The sequence below is a fragment of the Ursus maritimus genome, unplaced genomic scaffold (genome assembly GCF_017311325.1).
Source record: "Ursus maritimus isolate PB19 unplaced genomic scaffold, ASM1731132v1 scaffold_33, whole genome shotgun sequence".
Classification (NCBI taxonomy): Eukaryota; Metazoa; Chordata; class Mammalia; order Carnivora; family Ursidae; genus Ursus; species Ursus maritimus.
In genome coordinates this window covers 2,372,411-2,399,964 of record NW_024425897.1, presented here as the reverse complement: position 1 = coordinate 2,399,964, position 27,554 = coordinate 2,372,411, and the positions used below count along the sequence as shown (strand labels likewise).

The 27,554-nt window shown below is 50.3% G+C and overlaps 1 protein-coding gene across 1 annotated transcript in view; it reads left to right on the top strand.

Annotated features, from left to right (window-relative positions):
* Positions 1 to 2,697: 2,697 nt before the first annotated feature.
* Positions 2,698 to 27,554, top strand: part of MED15 (mediator complex subunit 15) — a 64,364-nt gene continuing 39,507 nt past the window's right edge. The window contains exons 1-2 of the mRNA XM_040619560.1: positions 2,698 to 2,864; positions 25,971 to 26,058. Coding sequence (XP_040475494.1) covers positions 2,797 to 2,864; positions 25,971 to 26,058 — 156 coding nt within the window. The 5' untranslated portion in view covers positions 2,698 to 2,796. The remainder of the gene's footprint in view (positions 2,865 to 25,970; positions 26,059 to 27,554) is intronic.

Below are 27,554 nucleotides of genomic sequence, written 5' to 3'. Positions count from 1 at the left end.
GAGTACCAAAGCAAGGAAGGGAATCGGAGAGGTTCTCAAGTCCAGCTGAAGGGACACAGAGACAGAGGCTCAAAGAGCATGTACAAGTCTCCCCAGAGGGAAGTTTCATCTGCCCCAGAAGCTTCTAGTTCCCAGCTCCCAGCTCCTGCAGAGCCCTGGATGGTATTCACAAAGTGTGTGACTAGGGACAGGATCCAGCAATGGCAAGGTAGCCTGCAGGAACCAGGAGGGCTGAAACTTAACCACCCTCGAGTGGTATGGGATACAGGTCAAGCTTTATAGCTTCAGCTCCCTCCATCATTCCCTCTCAGGGTCTAAACCACCCATATTCACACTAGGGTCCCCAGGAGCGTCTGTGGGTGTTGAGAGAGTGCAGATCCATTTCAGGATCCACCTTCCCTTTGACTTCTTTTTTCCCCTGAGGCTAGGAGGTCTGTGGCTATCTCTACCTCCTCTCCTTCCCTTGTCACCCATCCAGATTCTAACTAAAGACCATTGCCCTAGGAGTCACCACTTCTGGGCCTCAAACAAAGGGACAAGTAGAAATAGAGCTCTGGAGCAAATATCAAAGGGGGTAGCGCTTAATTTTATCCCAGTGACAAACTCTTGGCAGTCTCCCAGCCTCTGTCTCTCTGTGAATCTGTGTGTCTGTGGCTCTATCAGCTTTCCAAAACCAGAGTGCAGATGGGGAAAAGATGTCCTAGGGATCCTATTCACATGCTCAGTTGGATTGAACGTGATATGAAGTCCACCCTTTTCTTCCAGAGCCCCAGGGAGTCTCATTTGCCCAAGGGTTTGACAACGAGGACTGGTTTTGCCAATGAGGTTACGGCCAATATTTTCCATAAATTGATGAACGGAATGTGCAGGGCCAAGGATCTAAATAACAAAATGCATTTGAAGCCCATATACAATATAGGATACACTGCAGTCACATCATTAGAAAGGTATTTAGGAAAATATTTAGAGGTCAACCTAAAAATGTGCAAGCTGGCTCAGTCGGTAGAGCATGTGACTCTTGCTCTGGTGGTCATGAATTCAAGCGCTATGTTGGCTGTGAAGCCTATTTTTATTTTATTTTATTTATTTTATTTTTCAAAGATTTTATTTATTTATTTGTCAGAGAGAGAGAGAGCAGAAGCAGGGGGAACAGCAGGCAGAGGGAGAAGCAGGCTCCCCGCTGAGCAAGGAGCCTGATGGGACTTGATACCAGGATCCCAGGATCATGACCCAAGCCGAAGGCAGCTGCTTAACTGACTGAACCACCCAGGCATCCCTGAAGCCTACTTAAAAAAAAAAAAAAAAAGTTAAAAATGTGCAAGAGAGCGGTAATAGTTGTATAATCTTATGAATATGTTAATAATACTAAGAAACAGCGAAACGTATACTGTAAAAAGGTGAATTATATCTCAGGGTTTTTTTTTTTTTTTAATGTGCAAGAGAGATATAGATAGGGTGATCAATCATGCCAGTTCGCCTGGGATTCCAGGGGGTTTCAGGGATGCAGGACTCCTGTAGCTAAAACCCAGAGAGTCCTAGGGAAACGTTCCAGAACAAGTTGATCATCCTAAATACAGAGTTTTAAAAAATTATTTTTAGGAGAATGAACAAAAAAGTTTGAAGATGTGAAAAGGTGTCCTATTAACACAAGACCTAAAACCCTGTGGGCAAGAGGGGCCCATCTGGGGTACCTGCTCACATTCTCTCTCCCTGTGCTCCACCCCACCCCACCCTAAGCTCCTGCCTGGTACACGGAGGCAAGGGGTGTACACAGCCTAGCCTGGGCCTGGCACTTAACAAGCATCAGTAGATGCCAGTTCACAGTCTCTGAAGCCTATGTTGGTGATTGCCCACTTGGCACTTGTGGGCCATTTGGGCTTAGGATTTTTGCCACACACACCCCTCCCCAACTCCAAACCCCAGAGGTGCAGACAACGGCCACATAGATTCCATCCGGCAGAACTCTTATCCTCCTAAAATGATCCTCAGGCTCCCCCACCCCCTTGCATCCTACCTCCAGATCACTTGCCTCCACCCAAGTTTGCGTGTCAAACAGGGCATGGCTATTGGGCCAAGCAAGATTGCCCATGTCTGTTTTTTAATAAATGTGTCTTAGGCTCCTTATATCACCAGCCCCTACAAAATACAGTGGGATATGAGAATCCAAAAGTCTGTTTAACAGAGAGCAGTGACGAAAGTCTATCTGGTCACAGTTTGATGTGCCGCTGTAAGGAAGTGGCGGGAAAGCAAAGCCTGGATCATGCTGGCACAGTACTCGGCCCACAGCAGGTGCTGAGAAATAGTTGATAAATAAACAATCTCTCCATGGCATCCGTTGGAGATTGCTAGCAGCTCGGCCGAAGGGTGCGGATCTCGTGGAGTCAGTGAGGCCAGCACACAGTAGGGTCACACGAAATTCAGGTGGCCAGCGTGGGCCTGCTGCAGGCAGTATCAGGAGTATTATGCAGCCATGGCTCTCCCACACCCGATCTGGTCAGCCCGGAGCATACGGAGTCCCCGTCCCGCGCGACATTGCGCTGGGAAAAAGGCCAGGGCCTTTGAGGTACGCAGGAGTGGGGCTGCCGAGACGACGCCCCGTGAGGCCCGGAAACTCCATTTCCCACAGGCCCGTGCGCAGGACTCCATTTCCCACAATTCCCGCTTGGCTTCCGGCGCGGCGGAGGCGCCTCCGACGGCTTCCGGGTTTGGGCCTGGCGCTGCGGTAGAGGCGGCGGCGGCGGCTGCGGCGGCGGCGGCGGCAGAGTGGGACGCGGGCGGTGGAGCGGAGGGACCGGCATGGACGTTTCGGGGCAGGAGACCGACTGGCGGAGCCCCGCCTTCCGGCAGAAGTTGGTTAGTCAAATGTGAGTAGGGGCCGGGCTAGAGGGCGAAATCTCCGGACCTCCCCCCCTCAGCCCTTCCGCGCGCGGAGGGCGAGGCCCGGGTCGGACTCGCGGGAGACCTAGGGCACCAGGACCCACTGGGGCCTGGGGGCGCCAAGAGGCCGAAGGCTCCAGGGACTCGCGTGAGTCGCAGGGCCCGGCTGAGCCTTCGGCCGTCCCTTCCGTTCTTGGCTGATATAGACTGTTCTTTACCTTTCCCGGGGCCGAACTCTGCAAACCAGGGAGCCCTGGCTTATGAGTCATCGTCCTGAGCTTTCTCATTCGTCATTTGTGTGCTTTGGTTGCAGACTTTCCCCTGCTTTGAATCACACTGAATTCGAAAAAGGAAAGGGGCAGCCCGTGGCGGCTTTGGCACATCTGGGTGTTTTGTGATTCGTCTTTAAGAAAAGCGCATCAGAGTGAGAGAAAGAGATTGGAAAGGGGTGGATGGAAGATGAGGTTGGGAGGCTAGGTACTTGGGGCTGTGGGCGGTGGGGGTTGGAGAATCTACGGGTATCCTGCCTTCCCCGCCCCCCACTCCCTCCCCAGTGTGGATTTTGCTAAGGGTGGCAGGAAGAAGCTGTAAGGAAGCGATCGTCGGTTGGGAGGAGGGAGTGAAGAGCTGGGGTTAATACCTCTTCCCCACAGTTTCAGCTGCNNNAACCCCTCAATGCAGGGCCTCCTAGTGCGCTCTAGGCTTCACCTAGTGGAACTCCAGCTCCTCACCACCCACTGCTTGTTTCATTTAGCAGTCTTTTACTGAGCTTACTGGTATGCTAGCCACAAATTTGCCTGAGACAGCCCCTGCCCTCAGGAAACGCACTACCATAAAGGAGCAGTTACGATACAGTCTTTCTCCTAGAAAAAACTGACAGTTTGCTTGAGCCGGGCAGAAGGAGCCTTCTGGAGTAGGTGGCGAGTAAATTGAGCCCTAAAAAGACAAGTAGGAGTGTGAAAGGCCATCATTCCAAGCTGAGTGGTAGGGAAGTGTGAACTCTCACTGCATTGGAGGACATTGCTATAGACTGAGTTCTGGGGATTGAGGGGAAAGGAGGTTCAGGAGATGGTAATGGAATGAGGGTGAGCAGGTGCTAACATGTTAGTGGTGGGAGTGCTGTGCTAAGGAGTTGAGCTTGTATTTGGCATGTGGCCTGCTTTGAGGTAGTGAAATGCCAGAGTTGGGAAGATTCCCTGAATCCCTGGAGATGGATCAAGAACAGAGGAGAGAGGCCAGTTAGGCCATTATGAGTTTTGAACTCTTGGGGTTTGGGGACCTGTCGTTTTTCATCACTCTGTTCCTTCTGCTAGATCACTGCCTGTCACATTGCTCCATAAAATGGTTGTGGAAGGACCTAATCAACAAGAGATTATAAAGGCCTGCACTAGACAGTGGTAGAAACTGAAAGAGGAAGACCATTCCAGAGAAAGGGGAGAGCAAGCATAGACAGTCCTTGATGACTAAACTGGATGCAGGGGGTGGAGTGCAGCAGTGCGGAAGGAAGTGGGACGGAATGCTGGGAAGCCTCTTAGTACAGTGGAAGGCGTGGGGAGTGTAGAATTAGTGGCTCTGGGCACTCCTATGGAATAGTCTGGGGACAATTCTGCAGATAGTGCAGAATTAGTAAACGTTGTGTTGGGGTTTTTTTTTGGGGGGGGAGTGGATCCCCTGGAGTTGTCTATAGATGAGATTTTTTAAAAAGATTTTATTTATTTATTTATTTGAGAGAGCGAGCACAAACAGGTGGAAGGGCAGAGGGAGAGGGAGAAGCAGGCTCCCTGCTGATCAGAGAGCCTGAAGCGGGGCTCGATCCCAGGACCCTAGGATCATGACTTGAGCCGAAGGCAGATCGCCCAACCAACTGAGCCACCCAAGCGCCCCTATAGATGAAATCTTGAGGGATGGCCTGCTTCAGGGCTCAGCAAGAAAAGCCCTCAGGGCAAAGATTCTTCTTCAGGTTTGGGGAGACCAAAGAACCAGAAGAATGAGTTGCCATCAGAGGAAATTGGGGAGGGTGGGGGAGAGTCAGAGGGCAGGAGGGCAATTGAAGAGTCTCTGGGTGTCAAGGACTGACTGGATACTTCATACACGAGCTTCCTTCTGCTTCTAGGCAAGCTGGATTCTTTCCTTTATTTGCCAGATTGCTGCCTGTGTATTAGCTTTTCTCTTGCTGCCATAACAAATGACCACAAATATACTGGCTTAAAACAACACAAATGTATTACGTGGCAGTTTCTGTAGATGCAAGGTCTAGGTGGATTCAGCTGAGTCTTCCACTTAGGGTCTTACAGGACTGAAATCAAGATGTTGGTTAGGTGTGCATTTCTTCTAGAGGCTCTGTGGTAGAATTTGCTTTCAAGCCCATTCAGGTTGTTGGCCAAATTCAGTCCATGAGGTTGTAGGACTGAGGTGTTCTTGTACCTTACTATTTGTCAGCCAGTGGCCAGTTTTTGTTCCTAGAGGCGGCCTGTATTTGGTCTCATACTTTCTATGTGGCCCCCTCCATCAGGGATGGGTTCTTCGGCTGCATCTTTCTGACTTCAGCCAAGAAAATTCTCTAGGTTAGATTGGGTCCGCTCAGATAATCCAGGATGATGTTCCTATTTTAAAGTCTATAACTTTTATTCCATCTGGAAAGTCCCTTCTGCCATATAACGTAGCATGTGCCCAGGTTCCTGGGATTAGGGCATGGACATCTTTGGGGAGCCCTTTGGGGTTTCAGAGGTTGTCTGCCTGACACGATGTGGTGTTCTCAGTTCTCAGATATGTGTGTTTTCTCTCCAGGGTTCACCTTGAAAGTCATGAATCTTGGTGCCTTGATTTGTTGTGTTCACAGGGTTAATTCTACCTTCCTCTGATATTTATGCTGTTGCTTGAAGGTGGGTATCTTGGGAAATGTTTTGAACCCAAGTAATTTGTATAGATGAGGGAGTAAAGAAATCATAGTGAAGCACTGGGGAGTTTCAACAAAAGGAGAAACATCTGATAGCTGGTTTACTGTCTCCACCTGGCTCTTGAGTATCTACCAAGAGAGAACAGTGCTTGAGATCGCAGGCCCAATAATAATCTCGTCTCTTGGCTACCATGAGAAAAAGCGGTTTTGATTTGGGGCTGGTTAGGAGAGTCCTTGCAGGGACTCCGTATAATCTCTTCTTAGCCCTCCTCTACCTCTACCTCATCTGGACCCATGCTGGACTGCTGCCAGTCGTGACTTCTCTTAGCATCAAACAAGACTCCAGATGGCCCACCCTCCCAGCCCCTCACCATGGCCTGGCCTAGCTACCTCTTTTCAATCCCCCCAGTTTGCTCCAGCCTCTCTGGTCTTTCAGCTTCTTGAACATTCCAAGTTCTTTTTTTTTCCCCCCTCTCTTTTTAAACAAGTTATTATCAAGTATTTAGGGTATTTAACAATAGGTAGACTTCCCCCTACTACATTTATGACCAGTTTCTCTTCCTTTTCTTTAGATGTCTGCTTAAATACCAAATACTTCAGATCCTTCCCTGCCTATCCTGCTTAAAGTGGGTCACCGGCTCTGATATCTTGGATCTCAGCCCCTTGTAGTTTCCCATAGGACCCCAGTCCTATGAAGCCTGGCACTAGGCATATTAAACACTTGTTGAAGTGTGCAAGAGTACGTGTTTTCCTGAGGGCTGTGTGTGCTGCCTCTCATACTATAGTGGTCTTCTTTACCTGTGCCAGCAAGCATTGTGAAGCTCTGGAACCCCCACTTTCTCCACTTGTTAGCCAAGTGACCGTGGGCAGGATACCTAACCTTTCTAGATCATCTTCCTTATCTGTGAAATGACTGGAGTCCAGTCTGTTTCACAGGGAAGATGGGGGGAAAATGGAAAGACCTCCACCTGAGCCCTAGCAAATGCCTTCTCCTTAGGTTCTTGCAGGAGTAGGAGCCTTAGAAGGTGAAGGAGAAATCCCCAAGCCTGGTTAGGCGAGTTGATGACACTCTAAGGAGCCTGTGGGGAGGGTAGTTGTGGCACTGTTGGTGAGTTCAAATCATCTCTTCATTGAATATCCACTCTCCCCACAGCACTGCAGGGGAAGCCCCCCCCCCTTTAGAGTTCTCAGGTGGCCTTTGTGGGTCTTGGGCCTTCCTGGGGGGATTGTTGGGTTAGTGTTGAACATGTGTGTGATCTGTAGGATTCCGGAGAGCAAGCAAGTATCTGTAGTAGCTGGCACTGCACCTGACATAGAGTGGGTAAGTAGTGAATGAATGAAAGGACTTCGTCAATCAATTCTTCCCGTTCTTTTACATTTTCCTGCCATCTTATTCTTGAGACTTTTATGCCTCCCACCTCTCAGTACAGCAGATTGCATATATAGAAGTGAAATAAATAAATGTCTGTTGGGCTGAACAGATTGCAAAGGGGAGGAGATCCGGGGAGGGGGGAGTGGGCGGTGGGGAAGGGCAGTGTGTATCAGGGCTCTACTCAAGTGCCAGGAGATAGGGAGCATGGAGCAGAGTCAGGGCAGACAGGTCAGCCATCTCGTCTTCGTCTGGTGAAGCCCCCAAAGGAGATGTGAGCTCCAGGTTGGGACCTAGGAGATGCAGAGCTTTCTGCCTGGGCTGTAAGGAGAAAGTTGAGTGCTCTTTAGCTAGAAGCATAGTGAAACAAAGCAAAAAAACCCATAAGGAACAAAGAACAGACAACTGAACAGCAACTTCCAAGGGCCTGGAGAGGCCTTAGGACAGTGGGAAGTGCCCTGAAACTTGCATGTTTAGATTCTGCCTGTGGGTTATGTTCTTTTGTTTTGTTTTCTTTTTAAATATTTTATTTATTTATTTGAGAGAGACAGAGCACAAGCAGAGGGAGAAGTGGACTCCCTGCCAAACAGGATCCTGACGTGGGGATTGACCCCAGGACCCCAGGATCATGACCTGAACCGAAGGCAGGTGTATAACCGACTGAGCCACCCAGTGGCCCCCTGTGGGTTATGTTCTATCCTCCAAGCAGAAGTGAGGGAGTCTTGCCTGAGCCTTTTCTGTGGCTTATCCCACTCAGGCTTCCCAACAGCCCCATGCCCTCCTGGTGTGATTCTGGCCCGTTTTCCAGTGGGGAAGCTCCTGAGCCCCGCTGCTTTCTTCGTAGCCTGGTTGGTATCTAAACAACTGGGCTGGCTCACGGCCTTCTGTGTATAAGCCACCACTAAAATGTCCATTCCCTGAGGCAAGGAGCTGTCTCTCTGACCACCTCCAAGCCTTAGTGCCCCTGATGGCAATCAGGAAGTGATTGTGGAGCTGTTGACTTCAGAGTTCTGAACCTTGGCCCTACTGCCTCTTGACCAGGAGTGACAGTGACCTGAGGGGACGTGGGCCCTCACCTGCTCAGGGTTCAGGATTTTCTCAACAACAGCAACAACAGCAGCTGATATGAACCCTCACTGCAAGAGTTGACGTCTGTTAGCTTGTTGACTTCCCACTTGCACTGTCAGTTGATGTACTTGTTACTCCCATTTTTAAGATGAAGAAACTGAGGTGTAGAGGAAAGGTCACTGCTGCTTATAGTTATACTCTGCATGTTACAAATGAATGCTTGGTGCACCATAGCAGGACAAGAGAGGCAAACTGCCTTTTAATTTTTGAAAGACATGTCGTGCCTTTTGGGGTAGAGGGAAGATGGCAGCTGGAAGTTAACCCAAGCCAAGTGCTGAGGGGAATCCTGTTGGCAGTTCGAGCAACTCCCCATGAGTCAGTGGGGCCTTAACAGTGGCAGAAGGGCCAGCCAGCGAGCCTCTGATGATCTTTGGCCTCGGCACAGGCTATAGCCAGCCTCCCAGCCTCACCAGCAACCTTTTGTAAGAGACCCCACCCACCTACCACACCTGCAGCCCTTGCATCCGTTTCTGACCAGAAGTCTCCCAACTCTTACTGCCATTTGTGACAAGGTGGCTGTGGTTAGTCCAGGCTCCGTGTGGGACATTCCTGGGTGGTCACATGATCATCTCCCTATCACTGTCACTTTAAAGCATTCTTCAGGGTAATAATGTTGGTTACATACCAGAGGGTACATTTTTTGAGGAATTGTGATGAATTTTTAAAAATTCAAAATGGAAAGTTTAAATCCTAAAACCAAGTAGTGTAAAGACCCCATGCCCATGTATCTACATTCAGCTTCAAGCTATCAATTCTTGCTTCATGGACTCCACCCCCTGCCCCCAATTATGTTGATGCTGGGAATGTTTGAGAGGCCGCCCACCACTTAGGGGTTCAGCTCTGAGCCTGACTTCCTCCTCCAGGGTCTGGCCCACTGTACTGGCTGCCTGTGGATCTTCAGAAGAACCCAGCTCTTTCTTTCCCTGGCTGTTCTGTGTCCTGTTTGTTCCCCTGCCTGAGAGAACCATCCCCATCATGGCTGAACATTGTGGTCCCATCCCACTCACCCTTCCAGGACACCAGGCTACCGCTGGTCCCTCCTCACATTCTGTGAAGAGTTACCAGTTTGCACTTGAATAGTTTGAACACTCATTTCCCTACGGTCTGAATTCTTCATGGGGATTCCTGCCTCACAAGGCAAGTGGATTCCGAAGCACTGCCAGAGGTCTGTTCAAGCTCAGTGGTGATAGTGGTCTAACTTGATGGGTGTTCACTTCAGAGTTGGAGAAAGTCTTTTTTTTTTTTTTTAAGTAATCTCACACCCAACGTAGGGCTTGAACTCATGACCCTGAGATCTAGAGTCCCACGCTCTTCTGACTGAGCCAGCCAGGCACCCCAAGATTTTATTTCTTTATTCATTTATTTATTTATTTTTAAGTAGGCTCCACGCCCGGCGTGGAGCCCAATGCGGGGCTTGAATTCATGACTTAGATCAAGACCTGAGCTGAGAACAAGAGTTGACACTCAACTGGCTCAGCCACCCAGGTGCCCCTTATTTTTAAGTAATCTCTATATACAATGTGGGGCTCGAACTTACAACCTTGAGATCAAGAGTCGCATGCTCCTTGGCCTGAACCAGGTGGTCCCCCAGGTTGGAGAAAGTTTTAACACTGTGCATGGGAAGATGCAGGCAAAACGACATCCTCACAAGCTGCTGCTGGAGGCAGGTAAATGAGGCCATTTTTCTGGAAGCCTGTTTGGCAATACTGTTTATTCCAGTAATCTTAAAATGTCTACTTCCTTAGGCATTTCCTCCAAGGCCATACGCAGGAGAGTATTCAAAGCCTGTTGGCAGTGTGGATGCTTATATCCACATCAAGTCAGGAGTGGAACAGGGGGAGATAAGCCAGCAGTGGAGCTGGCTTAGATTTGTTGTGGGAGCTGGAGATGGCAGGTTCAATGCTGCTGTTAAAAATGACATGGGAGAGGGGCACCTGGGTGCCTCAGTTGGTTAAGCCTCCGACTCTTGATTTTGGCCCAGGTCGTTATCTTGGGGTCCTGAGATTCAGCACCGTGTCAGGCTCCCCGCTTGGTGGGGAGTTTGCTTGAGTTTCTCTCCCTCTGCCCCTCCCCCCGCTCATGCTCACACTCTGTCTCTCTCTCTCCCTCTCTCCTTCTCTCAAATAAGTAAATAAGTCTCAAAAAAAAAAAAAAAAATGACACCCGGCTGGCTCAGTCGGTGGAGCATGTTACTCTTGATCTTGGGGTTGTAAATTTGAGCCCCACTTTGGGTGTAGTGATTACTTAAAAATAAAATCTTTAAAAAAAAAAAAAAGGACATGGGAGATGTTCCATAACCCGTCAATACTGAGAAGAGCAGGTTAACAAGCAGGACACGTGGTCCAGAGTGAGGTTTGTTTTTTTTTTAATTAAATATTTTATTTATTTATTTGAGAGAGCGAGAGTGCATACACAAGTGGGTAGAGGGGCAGAGGAAGGGGGAGAAACTCCTCACTGAGCAGGAACCCCAACTCGGGGCTCTATCCCAGGATCCTGGGATCATGACCTGAGCCAAAGGCAGACAGATGCTCAACTGACTGAGCCATCCAGGCGCTCCTGGAGTAAGTTTTTGTTAAATAGACATTGTTAGCTGGTTATCTGAGTAATTTTCATTTTCTTTGTAACTTTCAGTATATGTGTATTTTTGTTAACAATAAACATATGTTCCTTTTGTAGTCAGAAGTCTTGAAGAAGAGGTGGGCCCTGCTTACCCATGAGGAGGAGGGAGCCATGGTCACAGATAGCTTACCATAATGTGAAAAATCACATGTGCTCAGCCTTCAGGGTGGCCCTCACCAGGGCCCTGAGTGCCACCACAGCCTTCCTAAGATGATTCTTTCCTTTCTGCCCCTGCTAGGAGGCATTCTCCTTTCAATCTGAAACTGTCCTTTCAGATGGCCTTCCCTCCGTGCTGGTATGTGAGGCCTAGCCAGATGCTCCCTGCTCCATGCCAGGCCCTCTGGTTTCACTCTTTTCTGTTCTTTCTCTTCCCCATTGGAGGTTTGGCCTTAGCCCCATCTCCTCATGAGCCCTGATGGCTTAGCCCATGGTAGTTCTTACTTCCTCTTGAGTTTGTAGGGCCCACACTGGGTACATCCTGCATGTACTGAATAGATGAATTCTTTTTTGCTGGTTTTACACTCATTATTATTTTTATGCCTTGCCAACAATTATTATAAATTCCTTGAGGGTAGGACCGGATCTTATACTTCTGCCTCTTGTTGAGCTCCTGGCATTGTGCCTTGGCTTGGATAAGAGGTGCATCATAATCGCAGGTAGGGTGGTGGAAAACAGTGCTGGCTTCTTTTCTGGTGGCCTTCCAGGGGTTTCTCTCATCAGTACTCCTCCACATTGAACCACTTCTCATTTGGAGCCTTTTTTTTTTTTTTTTTAAGATTTTATTTATTTATTCGACAGAGACAGAGACAGCCAGCGAGAGAGGGAACACAAGCAGGGGGAGTGGGAGAGGAAGAAGCAGGCTCATAGCGGAAGAGCCTGATGTGGGGCTCGATCCCATAACGCCAGGATCACGCCCTGAGCCGAAGGCAGGCGCTTAACCGCTGTGCCACCCAGGCGCCCCCCCCCCCTTTTTTTTAATCGGAGACATTTATTTGAAGACGGAATCTGGAACAGTTAGTTACAAGGTGGTTCTCTTTAACAGATAAATAAGTGAGTACCCAGTCCTGGAGAGCACAGAGAATATACCAGAAGCCCAGGTGTAACGATCTTGAAACCCACCCTGTGAGGGAGATGCTGTCTTCCACTTTAATAATGACTCTTGATAACCTGGGGGGGGGGTTAATAAAGATCCCTGATTGAATGGGTTAAGTATCTTGAGGAGGAGTAGCTGTTACTTAGGGCAGTGAGTCCTTGGAGAAAACATTAGACCTCTGGAAGTCCCCATTGTCCTTACTTTGAACTTTCTATTTTGAGAGTGTTCCAAACATGCAGAGTTGTAAGGATAGTATAGACTTACGCATTCTCTCATCTACACACATCTCAGTGCTCGTACTTGGTGGATAGCAGCTGAGTTCTGTCTTGCTCCCTCCGCCGTCTGGACCCTGTTTCCTCTTAACCCTTGGCCCCACAGGCTTTTCTGAGTTCTCTGCCTGGGAATCTGCTGGAGGGGTGGGAGCGGGTAGTGAACAGGAGTGACCTGGCTGCTGGTTAGCCTTTGAGCTGAGCCACTTGATTCCAGTCCAGGAGACGGAAGTCTGGAGGTGTGGAGGGGATGCTTGTTGGTTAAGAAGTGGCTCATTCCCATCCCCACTGTCTTTCTTTTCTGCTCCCCACCCCTTTCCAACTTTGCTTCAGTCCTGGGGCACCTGGTGGCTCAGTCAGTTGGGTTTGTGTCTGCCTTCCGCTCAGGTCATGATCTCAGGGTCCTGAGATAGGCCTGCATCGGGCTCCCTGCTCAGCAGGGAGTCTGCTTCTCCCGCTCCCTCTGCCCCTCCCCTGCTTGTGTGCATGCGCTCTCTCTCTCTCTCTCTCAAATAAATAAATAATCTTAAAAAACAAAACAAAAAAAAAAAATTCCTTTGCTTCAGCCCTCCTCAGAGGTGATGTTTGAGGAGGTGATCCAGCCACTGTGTATGGGATGGAGCTCCTGTTGTAAACTAGAAAGAATGCCAGATTTGCCTTGAGAAGCTCTGATGGATCACCCGGGGCCCTTCAAAAGTTAGGGTCTGCTTTGATTCATGTTGGGGAGTATTAATGCTTATGAAAGTGCAGAGGGACTCGCTCTGTACTCACAATTCAGGCACAAGGCCTTTCCAGTCCAAACCCAGGGATGGGGTCAGGGCTTAGGAGCTCTGGTCATTTCACATGGTGCTTTTTTTTTTTTTTTTTTTTTTTTTTTTTTTTTTTTTTTTTTTTTTTTTTGATTGATTGATTGATGGATTTTAGCGTGTACGCGCTCGTGCATGAGCTAGCACGCGAGCAGGGGAGGGGCGGAGGAAGAAAGGGAGAGGGAAAGAAGCAGATTCCCCTCTGAACATGGAGCCTGATGTGAGGCTGGATCTTAGGACCCTGAGATCATGACCTGAGCTGAAATTAAGAGGCTGAGGCTTAATTGACTGAGCCACCCAGGCGCCCAGTGCTTCTTTATATTGAAGTATAACAGACCTACCTCAGTGAATGACACAAGGACATATCTTCAGCATGATACCGCCAGATGAGTAGCCTGGGCCTGCATCTGGAACAGGCCTGGCACCCAGCAGGCTCCTCTCCTTGAGCTTTAGCCAGTGCAGATTCTGCCCCCACTCTTCTGGCTTCCAGACCATGGAGACATGTGTTCTTAAATTTCCTGTCATTGGAGTCCAAACTGTGGCTTCTTACATTCAGCATCATGTCTGTGATGGGTGATCATCCTAACGGGTAGCAGTTGTTCTTATTTACGCCGTGTGCCGTCTGTTATGTGACTCTACCCCAGGTTACTTTTCTGTCCTGTGCTTGATGGCTGTTGGGGTTAATTCTAGTTGTTGGTTATGTGAAGACAATGCCAGGGGTGTTCGGGGTCATGTCTTCTGGTGGGTATATGCACTTACTCTCCGGGCTGTGCATCCAGGCTGGGTTGAGAGGAGTGGCCTGAATTCAGCATCACTGCGGTCTGCCAGCTGGTTTTCCCAAGCGGTATGTACCCATTTACATTCCTCCCAGCCATATGGGGGAGTTCTCCTGTCAGACATCCTCGCCAACATCGGGCATTGTCAAGGAACCTGCCTTTAATAACAGGCACCCTTGTTGATTTTGAAAGCACACTCAAATTTGAGACCTACTGGGTGCCATAACAATGGGAATGGAGAGGGTGGTTTAGGACGGAGAGAGCCTGTAAAGAAAGAAGCTTTGGAATTTGGTGACTGTGTGTGTGTTCACGCAGGAGGAGGGGAGGAGAGAGACGCAGGTATGCACCCTGAGGGAGAGGGACCGTGATTCTGCGCTGCTTCTGAGGGGTGGTGTACAAGGTGATGGTGTGTGGAGTGTGCGGGGGTGTCAGCCCTTCCAAGGAGAGAGTCCAGCAGCCAGTGGGTGGTGCAGGGAGCGAACCTGGAAGAGCAGTCAGCTGCAGGAGTGAAGTGGGTGGGGGCGGCAGAAGAGGCTGAGCAGAAGGCCCTGGCGGTGGCTGTGGTGGGCAGAGTAGGTGAGTGGAGAGACTGAGGTAAGGCGGTGTGGGCACGGGAAGCCAGTCCCAGCAGCTTGGGCCCGCCTCTGTCTTCTGTTTTGGTCCCTGTGTTCAGTACTGGTGGATGCAGTACTTGATTCCTTTTCAGATAACATTATAGAGGATTTCAAAACAGGAAGATGTTTTCCATAGTCTTTCTGCCCAGAGATGGCTATTGGTGACATTTGATTTTTGCCCTCCAGTCCTGTGTCTGTGGGTGGATATCTTGATATGTATGTATTTTAAATAAGTAAGTATATGTATATACCAGTATTTTTTAAGTGGAGTTAGACTGGAGGTCAGTTTGAGTTTTGGCTTTTTCACAGCTCAGATTGTGTTTGTCTCCTGGGGGGGTGACTCTGGCTGGGACCTGTATGCTTATGTCCCTGGTTCATACAAGGCGCGGGCACAGCTAGACTTCTGGCTGATGGGACTCTTCCCATAGTTGGGCTCTGTCTGGGTAGTGAGGGACTGGACTGACCTCTGGTGTGGAAGCAGATTTCTTTTTTTTTTTTTTTTAAAGATTTTATTTATTTATTCAACAGAGATAGAGACAGCTAGCGAAAGAAGGACACAGCAGGGGGAGTGGGAGATGAAGAAGCCGGCTCAAAGCGGAGGAGCCTGATGTGGGGCTCGATTCCATAACGCTAGGATCACGCCCTGAGCCGAAGGCAGACGCTTAACCGCTGTGCCACCCAGGCGCCCCTGGAAGCAGATTTCTTAAGACTTTTATTGGTTACTGCCCTCCAGAGGGCCAAGCTTCTCCAGGCTTGGGGGGGTGTGCACTCTGCAGCCGGGATGACTCAGAGTGCATGGTGACTCCCTGTGTGACAGCCAGGATGGCCTCACAGTGGGGCGCTCTTGGGAGTAAGCCTCCTCCAGGCTCCTCTGAACAGTCATCCTGCATACTTGACATGAGCATTTTATTTACTATCTTGTTAAAAGTTCCATTATGGCCTTTTCCAAACATTCACAGAAGTAGAGATGGAAGAATGATCTCCCAGGTACTTGGAGAGTTAGCAACATATGGCCAGTTTCACCCATCCCTCTCCACCCCCTCCTGGACTATTTTCAATCACATTCCAGACACCATATGATTTCAACTGCCAGTGCTTGAGTGCAGATCTCTAGAAGATAGGGCTTTCCTCTCCCCCAGATACCACAAAATCATGTGAGATAAGCGTTTTAATAAATTCTTGGGTTGGCGGAGAGTGTCCTCACCACGTGGTTGCCTGGTGGTGAGTGGGATGTGCTGGGGGCTGGAACTGGAGCTGCTGGCATGGTCCCAGGCCTGGAGCCCAGAGGCCAGCACCTGAATAGGGATCTCAAGGGTTCTCCAGTCTCCTGGTCCTGTGGAGGGCAAACCAGCAGATTGGAGTAAATGACAAAACTTGTGTAGTCTTCTGAACTAGCTCAAATAACAGCATTCCCTTTTAAGAGCAGTGGTATTCTCTTTAGTAGTTCTTCCATTGATCTAGTTCGTTGGGGATTGAGAAATCTTGAGAGCAGAATTTGGAGAGCTTGATCAAACAAACCAAGAGGAATGTGAAAAGAAAGTGCTTTCAGTCTCTTGTGTTTGTATGATTAAGAAATTTCTTTCTGCAAGACTAAAATACTCTTTCCTACATGTAGGTGGCTGGTTAAATTTTGAAATACATATTTTTATCTGGTTAGAAAACACTTTATGTTTCTTCAAGAAGTCGGAGAACCAGAAGGCAGAAGGGTGCCGACAAAGACAAGGAGGCATTTGCAGTCTGGGTCACGGTTTGGCAGACATGCTAACGGCTACCTGTGAGGTCAGGAAGGCCCGCTCCCTGTCGAGACCAGGTGTTTGCATTGGTTCCTGTTGGGAATTGAACAATTGGTGTGTCTAGTCATTTCCTGCCTCCGAGATGAAAGCACCTGAGGCAATGGGGCAGTAAACTGCCACTGGGGAACCAAGAGGAGGGGAGCCCAACGGAAGCACGGGAGGCTGCTCTGGAGCTTTCTAAGAGCTTGGTGAAGGTCGGAAGACCCACTGAACAGTCCTTCACTGGTAGGGGACAGGGAAGGGGCTTTTCCAGCCAGATGGGGGATGCAGGGGACTCCTTTGCCCACGGCCTCTCTGACCGTGAGAGAGAGAACGGTAGAATGTGTGGTAGGGTTTTCTGGAATGCTCCCGGGGTCAGAATTGCCAATGAAGTATGAGCATCCTGTCTCCAGGTTGCCTAATTTCTAAGGTTTAGAAAGGTGAAGGTGACCTTTTTCTTTTTCTTTTTTTTTTTTCTTTTTAAGTAAACTCTATGCCCCACATGGGGCTTGGACTCGGGACCCTGAGATCAAGCACTGTTGCTTTTCTACCCACTGAGCCCGCCCTGCACCTCTAGGAGGCCTTTATTAACATATGGCGCTCACCAAGTATTTCTGTATGGCAGAGTCTGTGGCACACTTTTTATGTGCATTTTGTCATTTAACTTTTAATTCTTATTTTATCAAAGTAATATATACGCATGTAAGTATTAAAAGTCAAGGAGTGGTTAAAAAACAAAATAAAACATGAAACCGGGGTACCTGGGTGGCTCAGTCTGTTAAGCCTCCATCTCTTGACTTTGGCACGGGTCATGATCTCAGGGTCTTGAAATTGAGCTCCATGTTGGGCTCCACACTCAGTGGGGAGTCTGCTTGAGATTCTCTCTCCCTCTGCCTCTCCCCCAGCTCGTGCATGTGCACTCACTCTCTTCCTCCTCTCTCTCTCTCTAAAATAAATAAAATCTTTAAAAACAAAGAACAACCCCCCCCCCCCCGAAACCATGGTGTGTCCCCACTCGCTGAGTCCTCCTCTGCAACTCCGCTCTTTCTCCCGGTGTGTGCCTGTGATTCTGAGTCATGTGCACGTCCTGCTGTCTCGGGGCATCACGTTGATGAGTTTCATGAATTATGTATTGACTTTCTCTGTAGCTTCCTTTACAGAGCCATTATCTCTGCTGCCCCCTGTTCTACCTGTATTTTACGTCCTGGGTCAATCTGTAAGGAATACTGACGCTTATGCCCACACAAATGATACTCTACGGGCGACCTTTGTGGCATACTGTGATAAGCCGTTTTTTAAAATTTTTTTCTCCAGAATAAAATTGCCTTCTTAAAAATGTGCCCAGCTTTCTGTGTACCTGTGGCTCACTTTTCCCGTACTTTCCAGTTGCCTCTCAGTATAGTTATCCCCGTGCTCAGTGCTGCCAGGCTGGCTGTCAGCTCCAGCTTTTTCTCTTCTGGAACTCTCAGGGCACAGGCCAGAGGCAGCGTTAGTCTCTCAAGTTGCATGGCTCCGGTGCTTGGTTTCTTGTTTCCTGTATCCTGTGGTGTGTTCTTTTTGGTTCCTTCCTTCCACTAGCTTCTAGAAAAAGAACTCAATTTCTGGAGACCATGTCCATTTGGGTGCACATGGGCTTCTAGGTCGGAAATGCTGGGTCAGGGATTGAGAAGCACGTCCCGCTGCGTTGCTGTTTGTGGTGCTGCTGCTGTGCAGCCCAGCACTTCTGGTAAGCTGAGGGCAGCTTGCCTCACTCGCAGGCCTCCTGTCCAGCGCTGCAGTGCAAGTTTCTTCGAATCATGTGTCAGGGAGCCGCGTTTCCTCCGCTCCCTGTGTTTCCTCTGCCCCCTGTGTCTGAATGTTGGCCCCTCCGTCCCCTTCTACTTTATCTTTTGTCTCCTGTATCCATCGTTTTGTCTTTTGGCGTCACTCTCTGGGGGATTCCTTCCATTTTATCTCTGGCCTTTCACTACCGACATGCTTTTAGAGAACTCTTTCTTTGCTTTCTTTCTTTCTTTTTTTTTTCCTTTCTCTCTCTCTTTTTTTTGTTAATCTGACTTCCTGTTTTTAGAATCCTGTTCTTGTTAAATGGATGCAATGTCTTATTTCTTTGGAAAATAAAGATTTTATTTTGGCATTTTTTTCTCATGGGGTCTTTATCTGCCGTGTGAGGGTGTCTGGGAGCCCTTGGTTGGTGGCTCACTCTAAGAGAGGGGTATGGGGAAGACAGGTGGACACTCTGAGCACGAGGGGCTTGTCCACTGCCAGCTTCCCCGGAGGCTCATGTAGCTTCAGGTTCTGGGTCTTTCCTCCAGAACATGGTCTTCCAAACACTGGGCTGTAGGGTGAACACCTGGGTGCCACCCTGGAGGAGGCCACAGGTGGGCAGAAGGGCAGGCGGGTAGGCGTCAGCAGTTAGTGTGTATCTAGATACTCAGTGGCCACATAGTCTGCTTCTTTCATTATCCTCCCCGTGCCTTCTCAGCTGGGTGGGTTGCCCCCCCTCACAGTCCAATGACTCTCCATTTTATGCTTTTCCAGAGAATAAATCTCTGGTGTCTGCTAGTGTGGAAGTGGTTACCCAGCAGTGTGAAGTGGAGGAGGGGATGCTGAGAAGCCTTTCACCCAGGAATCTTTCCATTTATCTCTGGTCCCTGAGTGCCTGGCACGCCCATCCAGAGCCTTACGAAGATCTGGGGCTGGCACTGGATTGGCTCTCAGCCCTCCTCACTGTCACTTACTTAGGACTCTGCTTTCTTGGTTGGCTTGCTATGTCCATCACCACTGGGCCATCAGTGTTCCAGATTCTAAAATCCTGTTGTTGGAGCCATCACTTCTGACCTTCCTGGCTTTGTGAGTTTGTGTTAAAGAAAAACAAAATCCCCCCTTTTCTGTAGTTTTAGTGGGGTTTTGAGAGCAACAAAATTAGACATGCAAGTTCAGTTCCTTATGCCAGCCTAGAGGTTCATATCTCATTTAATTTTATTTTTAAATGAAATTGTTGTAGGGAACATATTTATTTAGACTGTGGCTTAAGCTAGCTTAATTTAAGTCAAAGTTGTGGCATACTGTGTATGCTGCTCAGGGCCAGTGTAGCGATTTGCTTTCCTTCTGGTTTGTCTTCATTTCCTGGCCCTTCTCCTGGGGGCAGGCTCACAGGATTCCTTGACGCTGGGGCAGGGCAGAAGCTTTGGGCTAGGCCTCAACCATGGCAATGCTTGGACCCAGCTGGCATTTAGAGAGGGTGGAACAGTTCTCTCTTGTGCTGGCCCGAGCTCTGGTTTACCAAACATAGAGTACTCCTAGGCTGTGCCACAAGTGCTGGGAGCTTACTTCCAAACATACAGGGCCATTGCACAGGAATGGGGTGCGGGGGGGTGGGTACTGCCCTGAGCGCCTGATAGGGAAGCAGGGCTGCCAGAGCCTTCCTTCTCAGACATCAGGGGCGGGCTTGAGCTGCTGAGGGCTGGGAGTATCAAGGGTACTTTTTCCTTATTTTAAGCATCTGCCTTCGGCTCAGGTCATGATCCTGGGGTCCTGGGATCAAGCCCTGCTTCAGGCTCCCTGCTCAACAGGGAGCCTGCTTCTCCCTCTCCCTCTGCTTGCTGTTCCCCCTGCTGTGCTCTTTCTCTGTCAAATAAATAAATAAAACCTTTTTTAAAAATGTGGTAGGAATCTTTTTTAACTTGGCAAGATCTTTTTCCCTATATGGTATCTACTTTTGATGGTGTGCTTAGGAAAGCCTTCCTCAGCCCAATATTATATAACTATTCTCCTGTTGTTGTCTGGCACTTTTATGATTGGGGCTTTTACACATATAGGGTGAAGGGTCACCGAGGCAAGCTGCAAGGTCCGTCCCAGGTGGGTGAACTGACTCTTGGCACACACAGGTGCCACTTCATCTGGAAGCTTCTCTTGTAGGGTGGGGTGAGGCAGGGCTGGCAAAACTCCTGCCCCATGAGAGGTCAGTTGGTTGATGAGTGTGTGGTTCTCAAAAGAGGGGAGGCTTCCTCTGGGCAGAACAAAAACCTCCCACGGATGGGTGGGCATCTTGTCCACCTGGGGCAGGAGGGTGAGTCTGACGCAGAGAGGAAAACACCTTCCTGGTTTAGACAGCAGCAGGAGACCAACCAGATGGCCTTGCTCTCCTGCGAATGCAGGCACATGTTCAGCAATGGAAAAGGAGGTTGAACCTGGAGAAGGGGCGGTGTTGAGGAGGGTGCTGTCAGGAGAGGTGGGAAGGCCCCTGCATGTGGCCCTTTGGAATGGAGCACGAGGGGAGGGCCAGGCAGCTGGAGGGCAGAGAAGGCCGCTGAATGCTTCTCATCAGCGTACCTGTGCACAGGCCCTTTCTGAGAAGTGTTTTGCCGGCTGGGCAGCTGAGGGCATGCTTCCAGGTGGCTCAGCTTCAGGGGGACAGCAGCTCTGCCTGAGGGAGCCGCACACACTCACTGCTGTCATCTGCTAGGAAGGGGGCGACACCAACGTCATTGAACGTTGGAGGTATTTTGGGATGCAGTCTTACTGTGCAGTTAGGCACAGTAAATTTCTGTATTTCTGTAACACACCCTACTGCTTCCTACGTGCCAAGTGCCTGACGTCGTTAACTACTATAATCCTCAGACCAGCCCTGGAGGTGAGAACGTGCAGGCCCCGCAAGGTGATGCCTTATCCAGGGTCACCGGCTTGGGGGTGGAGTGGCGAGGGGCAGGCTGGAGCATTAGCATACTTGCAGCTTACAGCCATGTGTACCTTCCCAGCACACACAGTTTGCTAGTTTTTTAGCTTTATCTTGCACTGATTCAGATTACAAAGACTAGGAACCAGCTCCAGGTGATGAACTGAGTTTCCCAATTTGGGGACAGGGAAGAGGTGAGGCAGCAGAGCAGACAGATACTGGACAGGAGCTGCAGTCTGGGCCGAGGCTGGGCCTGGCCTCACACCCTGGCCACCTCTGTGCACCTCCCTTCATCCTGGCCACAGCCCTTTCAGAGAGCTCCTTTATGAGGAGCATGTGTGTGGGGGATAGAGCGTCTCTCCCAAGACCCAAGCTGGCCAGTGGCCAGGTCGGAATTTGAGCCCCGGTCTGTGTGAGGTCTGTCTGATTCTGGAGCCCAAGCCCTTCCTCCTCTGTCTACTTCCTGCAGGGTCCAGTGCCCAGCACTTCGCCCACCCCAGCACATACTTTCCCATCACCCTGACCTCTGCTGTCTGGACATGCTCATTCAAGGCCCGGTTTCCCTATTCCTATCACACTGATTTTCGGTTCTGCACATCATGTCCCATCAAAATGCGTGGCATTACCACTCCTTGTGTTAAAAATAGCCAGTTATTTGTCTGGTGCCAATTACAGTCCCGGCTCTCAAGGTGTTTGTAGGACGGCAGCGCCGACCAGCAGGGAGCCAGCAGTTCCCCCAGGAGGTGCCACGGGTGTGGCCAGGGTGACCACAAGGTTTCTGTGAGGCAGAAAGTGGGGTGCCTCGGTAGGAGCACGGCCGGAGGGCTTGACAGGCTGGTGGGATGGTTGAGCATCAGCATGCTTGGCAGCAGGGCCCTGGAAGAGTGAGGGAGTGGGCTCCATGGCTGCCTGCCTTGCTGGTAAGGAGTAAGGCCCTTGAGGCAGGCAGGAACATAGCCCGGGCCGCTTCCTACTCCTGCTGGCTTGGTGCTGGTGGAGGTGTTGGGGGTGGAGACAGAGGCCCATCAGGAAGGACCACCACAGGTGCAGTGAGAAATGAGGTGAGGGTTTAAACTTCAAGGAACAGCAGTCAGAATTGGGAAGTGAAGAGGGGGTTCCCAGGTTTCCAGTGTGCGCATTCGGTGGACACAGAGCTAAGGTTACAGACTGGTTTTTTTATTTTGTTTTGTTTTGTTTTTGGTGTGTCACTGCCCTCTGCTCAGGAGGGGTCTGGACAGGAAGGACCTTCTGCTACCTCGTGGTGGTGGAGTTCACAGGGCCTGTGGGGTGGATCAGGTCCCCCCCCAGGAGACTCAAGTCTAAACCAGATACTAGTTGAACCCTGACCAGGCAGACCGGTGTAGCCATGGCGACCAGGAAGAAGCTGTACCTGGGGAGCTGGGGAGCCCGGGTTGAAGCAGGGGGCTGCGAGCTCTGAGCCAGTGTCAGTCCTCCATCTATCTTCTCAGAGGGCTGGGCACGCCCAGGCACTGGCCAGGAGACGGGCCCCTCTGTTGTCGTGCTGGCGCCTTCCTGGTGGCCTCAGGTTTGGGGACAACTGCCTTGGTATTGGAACTGTGGCACGATAGCCACAGTTAGGGTCCACCCTTGTGAACTGACCTTGGTTTTGCTCCCTGACCTCCCCTGACTGGGCAGGCCCTTGTATTCCCGGCACTGACCTCAGGCTTGCTTGTGTGTGGGTGGAGCTCACTAGGACTTGCTGGTTCTTCTAAGTTGTTTCTCTGAGGCTGTAACCACCACTCTGTCTTTAGGGCTGTCTTTTTGTGTGCTAGTTTGCTTTTGTTTAGTGACGGTTGCTGGAAGGGTTTTGTTTTCTGGACACAGAGGCTGAGGAATGGCCATCCAGGTCCAGCTGCTCCTGTAGGCATCCCGGGGACAGAGCAGAGGGGGAGAGCAGCCGGTCCTGCATCTGTGCGGGGGCTGCCCTGAATGTGGGGCTGGGACCCACAACAGGCTCATGCAGTGGGCATGCTGGTACTTGGTACGGAAGGAGGGAGGGCCACCACCCGTAAGCACTGATGCGAGAAGCTCTTCCCTGTGCAGTTAGAACCAGATAATGGATGGGCGCCCTTGACAAGATGCTGAGCCGGCTGAAAAGGAAAGGACAGGGCCTCCTTGGGGGCAAACGTGCAAATGGTAACAGAGAGCAGAACTGCCAGGTTTCTTGTTTGCTTCATCTTCTATTTTGTGGAGCATGATCTGCAGACTAGAAACAGGAGCAAAAACATTTTTTAAAATACGGTTTGCAGAACTGAAAACAGTGCTCAGGGCGCCTGTTCAGTCTTCAGCCAACAAACATGCAGGGCCTGTTTGGGCAGACGTGGTGTGCAGCCATGGAAGGGACACGTACGAGACACGGGCACGGTGCTGTCTCGCAGAGCCCTGGCGCCTGGCTGAAGAGCAGCCTTCCTCCTCGGCTCCGTAGCTGCGCAGCCCCTTCATGGGTGTTTACCCCAGGTGTGTTTCCTCTTGCTAAGGTGTGTATTCTGCCTTGTCAAGACAGGCCTGATTCTGGCCCCCTGTCCTGACAGTCTTCCTCAGGCTCTTTCAGTCACATAACAGCCAGTGCCCCCAATGTCTGTGTCATCAGTGATGTTGCATGGACCCGGAGGGGACAGGGTTTCTCCTCCAGCACATCCCTTGGCATCTGGTGCCTTCGGGCCTGGCGAGGTCCCCCCACCTCAAAGCTCTTAGGCTGGTGTCTGTGTCTTGTCTCTGGGGATTGTGCCAGGTGTCTTTGCTGCAGTCAGGGTTCACAGAGTTTGTGTGGGGCCTGTGAGTCTGCCGACTCCATCAAAGTGGCCAGCCAGCAGCTTGGGGAGGGCTGCCTTTAGCCAGCCAGGAGCCTGCCTGAGCCCTCGGGGATTGCTCATCTTGGGCACAGAGCCCATGTGCATAACTGAGTCCCATCTCGGAGCTCTCAGGCCCCCTCTCTGCCTTTTTGTGCTTCACACTTTGGTCCTGGCTCCACCTTCTACCATGACCTCTCCACTTCCCCTCAGCCAGCCTCCAGCACGTCCCACGGCCTAGCAAGTGCCCTCTTGGCTGTGTCCATCGCTCTCTCCGTTGGTCTGCAGCTTTGTGGCCCTCAGTCCTGGGAAGCCTCCATGACAGGGTTTGCCTCCCACTGCTCTTGGAAAGTGGGGAAGGGAACAGGTATGGCCCTGGGGGACACAGGTGAGGCACCCTTCTGAAAGCTGGTTTGCTCAGTCACTTCTCTTGTCGGAGATGCTCAGCGACTTAGAGCCTAACCAAGTGACGACTCTCGATCTGTGTGTGTGGACTCCCGCCTCACACTGGCTAGCTCCTCCGTGCCTGCCTCTCTCGCTTTCCTGAGAGTTGGGTACTGCGTTGTCCTCCTACATTGTTCCTTTCACCCTGCTCTTTTGGCCGTGATCACATTGCTCCTCATGGGGGTGTCTGCTCCATCCTGGCTGCCTTGCCAACAGGAACTCGTTGCTCCTGCTTTGCCTCGGTGCAGCTTGAGGAAGCAGACGGGGGTAGAGACTCTGCACTCATGTGTTTAATGAGTTATCCAGCAGTGTGGGGGGTCAAGGTCATTTTATGTTTCTTTACACATTAATACAGATTTGTCCAAGTCTCAGCACCGAGACTCCTTTCGTGATTTCTTTAAGGGTCACAAACATGACCATGCAGCCCCATGTGCCCGCTCTTTCAGCATCCTGGGGTTAGTTGGTTTGCTTTTTCGTTTGTTTGGAGTGGTCAGAAGGCTGTCTGGCACCAGCTGGACTGTTTGTTTAATTCTCTTGGGGTGAGGCAACAGAGCTTTGACATGCTCGTTCATTTGTTTACCAGCGTGCTCAGCCCTGGGAGGAAGGCAGGCTGTGAGCGGACGCGCCAGGCCCTGAGAGGCCCAAGTGTAGCGTGCCCCTTCCTTTCTAAGAGACGCACACCTGTTCTTGGCTTTGTGTGTGTTTCTCGGGCTGTGTGCTGCCATTCACAGGGAGCTCAAGCTTGCTGGTGTGCGTGGCTCCCTCCTAGCAGAGCATCAGCAGGTGAAAACTAGTGATCGCCTTCCATCTCTGATTGGACATGTTTTGGCAAATATGTGTTTTTTTGGTTTTTTGTTTTTTAAGATTGACTGATTGATTTAGAGCGTGGGGGTGGTGGAGCAGAGGGAGAGAGAGAGCATCTCAAGCATACTCTGCACAGAGGATGGAGCCTGATCTCACAACCCTGAGACATGACCCAAGCCCAAATCAAGGGTCAGTTAACTGAGCTACCCAGGTGCTTGTTGGCAAATGTGTTTTTAAGTAGTTTCCACATTTGTGAGGTTTATTTCCTTAGTTCCACTTGGAGAACCTGCACATCCTACATAAGGACCTTTACTTTGGGATACCTGGGTGGCTCAGTCCGTTAAGCATCTGGCTTTGGCTCAGGTCATGATTCTGGGTCCTGGGATCAAGTTCCTCACTGGGCTCCTTGCTTAGTGGGGAGCCTGCTTCTCCCTCTGCCTGCCGCTCCCCCTGCTTGTGCTCTCTCTCTTTCTCTGACAAATAAATAAATAAAATCTTCAAAAAAAAAAAAAAAAGGACCTTTACCTTGGGAGGGACTATGAGTTGACATTGCATGGCCCCTTTGTTTTACAGAGGAGGAGACCGGATGTTAAGGGGGGGGGGGGGGGGGGGGGGGGGGGGGGGGGACACACCCAGGCCACTCAGAGGGTAGGAAATAGAGGGTGCTGGCCCCTCAGCCATCTGCGTATACCTGATTTTGTGCTTGTTGTGAGCAACTCCTAGGGCCTGGCTCCTCTCATCCTTTCTGCCCCGGGTAGCTGCTTTGCTTTGTGGTGTCTACCTTTCCTGTTTCTTCCTTCTCATGGCTCTTCCCCCTTACCTTGCTCAGCTTGCCTTTTATCGCTCTGCTGAGAGTCCCTCCTTATATGCCTCTCCTGGACCTTAGCCAGGCTGTTACGCTGGAGGACAGTACCTCTTCCACCCAGGGGCAGCTGCTGAGCAGGGCCTGCTGGCCAGGAAACCTACAGGAGCAGACTTACAGGTATGTGTGAACATCTTTTTTTCTTCTGTGTTACAGTGAGGATGCCATGAGGAAAGCTGGTGTGGCCCACAGTAAATCCAGCAAGGATATGGAGAGCCATGTGTTCCTGAAGGCCAAGACCCGGGTAAGGCCCTGGTGGGTGGAGCAGAAAGCTCAGAGGCTCAGGAAGGGGAGGGTACAAGGCAGACTCTGGAATCTCTCTGTCTGCGGAGTGGGGGTGGGGTGGCCACTCGCTGATTGACCATGGGCACCATCAGCTTTACCTACAGCATGCTGTGGGTCTTCCCACACGTTCATGGTACAGTTATAGGGAGGGTACTTGGGGGGACATGCAGGATACAGGCCCAGCCTTGACCACAACCCTGTTGCCAACACCTTCCATTCATGGTCAGCTCCCAGGAATCTTGTAGGGTGCTCACGGAGGTCCTCTGAATAAGAATGCTCCCCACGGGGTCCTCACTAAAGCTCCACAGGGCCCTGACACGTGGGCCCACAAGCGTTCCCATCCTGCTTTGTTAAGTGCTAAAGGCGATGCTTGTCGAGGTTGAGGCCTTGAGCCTAGGAATGTCACAGGTGGAGTAGTTGGGAAGGATTTCAGCTGTGTGAGCTCTTGTCCTGGGCTGGGTGCCATGGGCTTCATGTGACCACCTCCTTTCTTCCTTTCATCAGAGTGTTCTCCCCAGGGCAGAGCTGTTTTAGTAGAAATGAAGCAGAACAGGCACAAGGAAGCCAGGGACTTGTGTAGGGTTACCCAGCTTGCGCAAGGAGGGGCTGATGCCCGCGTCTTTTCTTCTGCACCGCACCTGCCCTGCCTGCCTTGCCTATCCTGACCGTGCAGTCCCTCAGCTGCGCTGGGTCTGCTCCTCAGCACTTTGTGCCTGAGTGTGGTATTGGGAGTTCTAGGACATCCTTGTGCATCAAGAATTAAAAGCCGATCCTACTTATAGCCCTTGATGGGATACTGGTTTGGATAAACCAACTGTCAAGACATAGAGAGGTCAATTCAGGAGATTTGGACTTGGTCTGAGTGTTGAGATGAGGTGAATATTTTTCAAAATAGAAAGATAGAGGTCACCAGCTGGAGAAAGCAGTATCCAGAAGAGAAGCCACCTGCATGATCTGGTCTTAGAGGTTAGAGCACACAGGTGAGTGTTTGTGACCACATGGAAGTGTAAAGAAGAGCTCTGAGCACTGAGGCGCAGGGGCTCTGCTCTCTGGATATACATAATAAACATTTTCCTTTGTTTTAATAACTTTATTGAGATCTGTTTCATATACTGCACAATTCACCCATTTAAAGTGTGTAATTCAGTGGGCTTAAGGATATTCACAGAGTGGTACAACCATCACCACAATCTGAATTGTAGAACATTTTCTAAAATAAAATCCATTCCCGTGGGCTGGCGCTCCCCATTTTCCCAGCCCTAGGCCACCACTTCCTGCTTTCTGTTGCTATGGATTTGTCTTTTCTGAACATTTCATATAAATGGAATCATACAGTAAATGTTTTTGTGACTGGATTCTTTCACTTAGGATAATATTTGCAGATTTCATCCACGGACCATTTCGTTGCATGTCGTTTATTCCATTTTACTGCTGAATAATATTCTGTCGTGTGGA